This window comes from Phaethon lepturus, unplaced genomic scaffold (genome assembly GCF_000687285.1).
Source record: "Phaethon lepturus isolate BGI_N335 unplaced genomic scaffold, ASM68728v1 scaffold50034, whole genome shotgun sequence".
Taxonomy (NCBI): Eukaryota; Metazoa; Chordata; class Aves; order Phaethontiformes; family Phaethontidae; genus Phaethon; species Phaethon lepturus.
In genome coordinates, this window is record NW_010536609.1 from 448 (window position 1) to 6,947 (window position 6,500).

Consider the following 6,500-nt stretch of genomic DNA (forward strand, 5'->3'; position numbering starts at 1 on the left):
GGGGTTCAGTCTGGAGAAGAGGAGGCTGAGGGGAGCCCTCATCGCTCTCTACAGCTACCTGAAAGGGGGTTGTGGTGAGGTGGGGGTTGGTCTCTTCTCCCAAGTAACTAGTGATAGGACAAGAGAGGAAATGGCCTGAGGTTGCACTGGTGGAGTTTTAGACTGGATATTAGGAAAAATTTCTTTATGGAGTGGTGAAGCATTGGCACAGGCTGCCCAGGGAGGTGGTGGAGTCACCATCACTGGAAGTGTTCAAAAAACGTGTGGACGTGGCACTTCGGGACATGGTTTAGTGGGCATGGGGGTGTTGGGTTGATGGTTGGACTTGATGGTCTTAGAGGTCCTTTCCAACCTTAATGATTCTGTGATTCTATGACTTCGGGTTTTTGGCAGCATTCTGTGTGCCATGAAAGCCTCTGTTCTGACTTTCCCAGATGGGCTGAGGTGTGGGTGAGTTGCGGCACTGAAAACAAGTAGGCAGCAAACCATAAGCAACGGTTCTGTGCAGGGTTAGAGGGGATGGGGGAGCTGTAGGCTCTCACACTCACTCAGAAGGAACTTCTAAAGGTCAGTAGCTATAAACACATGTAAATCTCTATAATGAATAGTAACAGGCTAGTTTTATATATTCATCTCTGATACAGATCAATCTGCAATGCAGTTTGATGGTGTTCTTTTCAGATGAAGTAGTTCTGAAGTAGTTCTTATGGTTATAAGTCCTTTTTGCGTGGATCAGGAAAATCAAGGTTTTCCTTAAAAGTTTTAAGCTTAATAGAAATCGGATCAAAACTGGAGCAAGCTGAAGCAAATCAAAACTGGTCCAAACTCCATCCACATGGTTGGGGACACAGACATTAGAAACAGTATCTGCTTTGTGTCACAGATTTAGCGGTACTCGCCTGCTAGAGCGATGGACAGCGAAGTGCAAAGGGATGGCAGAATCCTGGATTTGATCGATGATGCATGGAGGGAAGATAAATTGCCGTACGAGGATGTGGCTATCCCTCTGGTAGGTGAATTGCTTCTTATCAATCTGAGTTAAGACTGGTGTGTTTATCACAGCCCTTTCCAAGAAACAGCACAGACAGTGTCGCTTGTGGTGCAGCTAATTTGTACAAAAGGTTCCTGGGTTGGATCTGACTCAGTCTTTTTCTGTCCTATATGCCAGACATTCCCGTGTGCAGACAAGGGTGTGGATGTTTCTCTCCCCCTTCCCCTGACCAGTTGCCGAATCTCCTCGGAACTGGAGTGCCCTTCCTGTCGCACAGTTCTGGGTTTGGCATCGGGGAGAAGCAGAATCGTCCTTTCTCTGTGCTTCTCCTTCACATTACTAGTGTTTGAAGTGGTTTCCCAGTTCACTTGTAGAACAGAGAGGATCACTCTCACACTGACAGTTGCAGTCTTGGTTACATTTTATTTCCACTTTCTGAAATTTCATTAAAAGAAGCTGAAAATTTTTGAAGTGTCTTCCTAATCAGTCTTTTCCAGATACAGTGTTGCCGATGCTGGTTCAAGGACAGTAGGGCATGAACTGGCATCTGCAGTGGGACTCTGGCTTGTAGCACGGCATCCAACGCATGGCAGCTATCTTTTCATCAGTGTACAGCTTGTCCTACAGATAAGACGCCAGAGGGGTGCCGCTGGGGAAAAGCTACCTCTGATCCCACATATCCCAGAGTTGAGGCTTCAGATGTCCCCCACTGATGCCTTCCTTACCCATTTGGAAGATACTAGGAAAGCGAGAGGTATCTGAAGATTTTCCTTTTCCTTGTTCTCTCTGGGACACAAGCTTTACCCTGGCTAGCACTGACAAAGCAGTCATGCTAAGATCGTGGGGACTGATACGCTGCTAGTTTCTTTTAGCACACAGACATTTCCAGATTGCCAGTGACATTGCTTAAGCTTTACCCCTTACACCACTGTCTTTTCAGAGAGGACAAGGAACAGCATATATACGTATATCCAAAATCCATATATACGGCACACACGTTTTCCTGCCAAGATTTGAGCTGGCGGGAATGATCTTGCAGAACTGCGATTCTCAGATACCAGAGTCCAAACCTCCCTTTGCTTGGGATAACCTTTATTAGGCAGGCCAAATATTATAAACTAGTTCCTTGCTGACATTTGCCTTTACCCTGTGTCCAAACATTACTGTTTCTTTCCTTACAGCCATCCCTTGAGCTGCTTACAGTCACACAGAGATGGCAGCCTCAGAGCAGGAAGGCTCATCAACTAACAATAGAAAGGCAGGCCTGACTGTGTCTATAAAGAACCCCAGGGCTGGAATTGGCTCTGATCACATAGAAAAACCAGCACAAATTCACAGGAGACTTACTCAGTGGCATTGTAAAGGAGCAAACAGCACAGCTGTAAAGTGGTATTTAAGCCTGTCCTGAGCATCTGATGCAGCGCTCACTCCAGAGATTCCTGTGAATTCAAATAGGCTCAAATCATACGCTGTTTTCAAAACTGAAAAATTTTATTTCACTCATGCTGGGATTTCCAGAGATGTAGAACTTGGAATTCTTGCCCAAATGGTATCTGGCAGAATAACGTGCACTCTGTGTGACTGCACCACTACAGCAACACAGAGAACAAATAATATAAGGAAGGAAAAAATAATATACAATATAAGGAAAATGAAATCTCGGTTAGACCATACTTCCTCCTTACTGTGTCATGAGCAGCTCTGTGTTGCACCTGGTAGGGGTTTCTGACTTCTCCTGCTGATATAGCACAGCCACACCTGTGTTCAGCATGTAGAAAGTGGAAGGATTTCTCACCTGCCATAGGAAAGTAACATGCTGCAGTTGTCTTAACAGCTGTAATAAATGCAATATCTTGGCAACAGCAAGAGAAACGCATTGCAAACAAGCAATGGAATAATTGCGTTGTACTATCATTTACTTATTTTGCATTTGCTATATATTCTCCTTCTTCACTATGCATGCAGTCAGAGTGTACAGCAAGGCCCCAGGGTCCTGGAAACCCAATTTATCTTTCAGATTAAGCACCACATTCATGTGAAAAGAATACTGTTCATAACTGGTCTTAGTAATATTTTTAAGTGGATCAGTATGTATGATAGGTATTGTTCAGATGCACCCTCTGGTCTCATTTGTGGATTTTTGTATTTATCCATATGAAATCTCAGTAACCCGCTCCTTTCAGGAAGCGTATTTTGTGGGGAATGCATTGTACCTCTGTTTTGTTCTCAGAATGAGCTTCCTGAACCAGAGCAAGACAATGGTGGCACAACTGAGTCTGTGAAAGAGCAAGAAATGAAGTGGACAGATTTGGCTCTCCAGTATCTCCATGAAAACGTTCCACCCACAGGAAACTAGTGAACCGGTGAGATTTCATGCAGTGGATGCAGGAATAAAAATTTTTTTCATCCAACCATCGCTGTCATAAGCTTCTCTGAGGAAACAACATTTCTGAAAAAGGCTCAGATTCAAAACGTGGTTCTACTCACAGCGACCAAATGCAGTTTAAAATGCTTCTTTGAGTGTGAAATAACAACGGCTGACACCTCAGAGCTAGTATCAGAATGTTTCTCTTATGTAAAGTTATTTCATATCTTCTGTTAAATTAAGTTGGTGCCAATTCTGATCTTAAATGTTTTCTACATGTGATAAAAGAAATAGTTTTAATTGTCTCAAGTTGTTATTGATTTCAGAGCTCATGATGGGATCATTTCCAACTCTGAAGGCCCAAGAAGTATTCCTGTGTATTCTGTGGTTAGAGTTCAGGGTACAAAAAACAAATAGCCGTAAGTCAGTTTTTACCATCTTAACTAGTGTGTGGTTGAGGAAGGGTGCATGGGGCAGGTGTGAAAGATTGGTCAACAGGATTCAAGAGCTGGAAGCAATCTGTACACCCAGGCGGTTGTTTGAACTCCTCATCTCAGGATTTGATAGCAGTGGTGGGTAGCGCTTCCAGTGCTGACACTGTCCTGGGTATGTTTGCCAATACGTGTACTGTAAACAGGCTAATTTATGCTAAAATGCTGGTTAACTCAGTCTTTTGGGGGATGATTGAGAGTTACAAGGAAGAGCCTGCCAGTCCAGTGTACCACCCGTTGAACTGATGGCCACTTGGATGAGCGCTCTCAGATGGGAAATGGCAATCTTATGGGGGATGGGGAAAAGAAACAAGTGGGGCTTAGCTTCAGGCAAGAAATTGTTACCTCTTTCTGTGCTGAGAAGAAAGGCAAGGCCCTCTTGATTTTTTTATCTCATTTTATCTCTGATTCTCAAACGTCATTTGCAATAGGTAAAAGCCTTCTGTTCATCTTGCATGTTTCACTGTTGGACCGATTCCTTCACACCATTGGCAGAACTTGCTAAGAAGAAAATATTTTGACAGAGTTTAGGATTACTGGTAGAGGTGAGAAAGGAACTGGAAGGAAAACAATGTTTCACATTATTTTCTTTTGCCAGTGCATCAGAAAAAGATTTTCCTGGAGCTTGCAGCTTCCAGACTCCACAGAAGGGTTTTTTTGGTGTTTTTTTCTCAATGTTTATCCTCTTCAAAATAACAAAAAACAACTTTTGTCTGCGTGATTACCAAAGGGAATCACAGCACAGCCCATGTCCTGGAAGACTCTGTTGAGCTGCATGAGGATGGAGAACTCAAGATGCTTGTGAAAAGATCCTGTGTGTTGCTGGGTGTGCTCCTCTGTCTGAGGTGTAAGCCATGCCTGCACCAGACAAGCAGCATGCACTTGTCTGAACAAGAAGGAGCTGCAGACAGCCAGCAGGCAGAGTTAAGGATTAACCCAAGAATTAGCAAAGTCAAAGAGTTTAGTATGTACAGCATAGAGCAAAGAAACAGCTATGCAACTGGGAACCGTAATAGTTCAGCTCCTCATTGGGTCATTACCACGGGGAAAAACCAGAGCCCGTGCTTAATGAGGTGTTTCTGATCCTCCCCATGTTCCCTTTCCCTGGCCTACGTTAAAAAAATCTGCAAAGAAAACATTAGGCAAAGCTCCCACACAGCTTCTACCCAGCAGCCATCCCTGTTCTCTCTTCCCTTCCCCTCCCCTTTCTCACCCCTTTACAAACTCCCCACCACTCTCATCTTTCCAATTTTGCCACTAGGATCTTCCAGCTCCAATTTCCTTTCCTGCCCCTGACAGCTCTCTTTGCATCTACGATCTTCCTCCTGTCCAGCAGTGAAAACAAACAAACAAAAAAAAGCCTTTCTTGCTTGATTTAGAGCTGGATTCATGAGGTTCCAGCAGGTCTGCCAGGAAATGTGGTGGAGAATACCAGATGTACAAGTGTCATCCAAGACAGCAGTTGCTTGGCAGCCCAGTTTGAGGCTCAATCAAGACCCAGATTGACTCACACCAGTACCTTCCCTTTGTCACAACACAGTCCTGTGCATCTGCCCCCTGCCCAAGACGACAGGGTCTCGTAGGTTATAAATGATGCTGGGCCACAGGGCTCAGGAGAGCCAGAGGGACGTGGGAGAGGAGGGATCGTCATGAATGCTACCAGCTTAGGGCCCTGTGAAATCAAGTGCTGGCCTGCCCAGATGCTTATCGGACTTGCAGTGACACCTACATTCTTTGCTGCCTTTTGACATTCTTTGCAAAAGACAAATAGACGTGCAATAATTTCCTTAGTTTCAACACATGTAGTCAAATTGCAGCTTACAGTGTGATACCAAAACATCTGTGTCTGATTAGCCACTCCCCAGGGCAAACTATATTTAAAATACAGAAACCTGGTAGAATAGAAGGTGCCCCACCTTTTTAAGAAACAGCTTTAGTTGTATAACTAAAGACTGGTCTTCATTTCTTGGCTGGTAACTTCCTCCTTTTACCACACCTACTGTTACTGGCAGCAAAAAAAAAAAAGCAAGCTGTTGTCAGAGACAGCAGACACATGCCAAAGAAATTGTGGGATCCTTAAAATCTTTTACCTGCAGAAGTTCCATGTGGGAGTCTATATGCTGAAGCTGTGTGTTGTGTTCATCTACCTTTTGTATGGGGTGAAAACAGGTAAGGAATCAACCGTTTGTTTTGAATGTTTTTGTCAAATATAACACGTTTTCTGTGCTTTGCAGAAACATGAATATATCTACCCTCTGCATTATAGTTACCACGCAGGGTTTTTCACTAGCGTTACTTATTTTGGAAAAGCAAATTATACTGGTTACATGAATGTCGTGAGCTCTAGGAGTTCCAAATGTAAAACCAGAAGTCAACTTTTATTATCTTTTCCTCACTTTGCAAACATTCATATAAGTACTATCCATCGACACTGAAAATGTCATTTGAAATCTTCAGAGAAGAATGATTTCTTTTCAGCAGTGTCTTATATGACAGACGTGAAGGATGAATTACCATTTATGAACGTTAAGCTTCATTTGATAGCCTCACAGCCCTATCAAGAATCAACCCGTGTAACAATAAATAAGTGTACTGCCTTGTGTTAGCATACACATGGGAGCAAGTAAAGTTATCGCGCTCTGCTTTGTAGGGA

At 43.6% G+C, this 6,500-nt stretch overlaps 2 protein-coding genes across 2 annotated transcripts in view; both read left to right on the forward strand.

The window, feature by feature from the left end:
• The first annotated feature begins 910 nt into the window (after positions 1-910).
• ANAPC13 (anaphase promoting complex subunit 13) lies at positions 911-3,347 on the forward strand. The gene is made up of 2 exons (XM_010286199.1): positions 911-1,009; positions 3,222-3,347. Exons 1-2 carry the CDS (start codon positions 911-913, stop codon positions 3,345-3,347), a joined length of 225 nt encoding a protein of 74 aa, XP_010284501.1.
• Positions 3,348-5,964: 2,617 nt separating this feature from the next.
• The window catches only part of LIPH (lipase, member H), a 13,509-nt gene continuing 12,973 nt past the window's right edge, over positions 5,965-6,500 (forward strand). The window contains exon 1 of the mRNA XM_010286200.1: positions 5,965-6,016. Within this exon, the coding sequence (XP_010284502.1) occupies positions 5,965-6,016 (52 nt within the window). The remainder of the gene's footprint in view (positions 6,017-6,500) is intronic.

Coding starts and splice junctions, on each gene's coding strand:
- ANAPC13 (XM_010286199.1), top strand. CDS start 911: ATGGACAGCGAAGTGCAAAGGGATGGCAGAATCCTGGATTTGATCGAT. Junction 1,010..3,221: donor AGGATGTGGCTATCCCTCTG/GTAGGTGAATTG, acceptor TTTTGTTCTCAG/AATGAGCTTCCTGAACCAGA.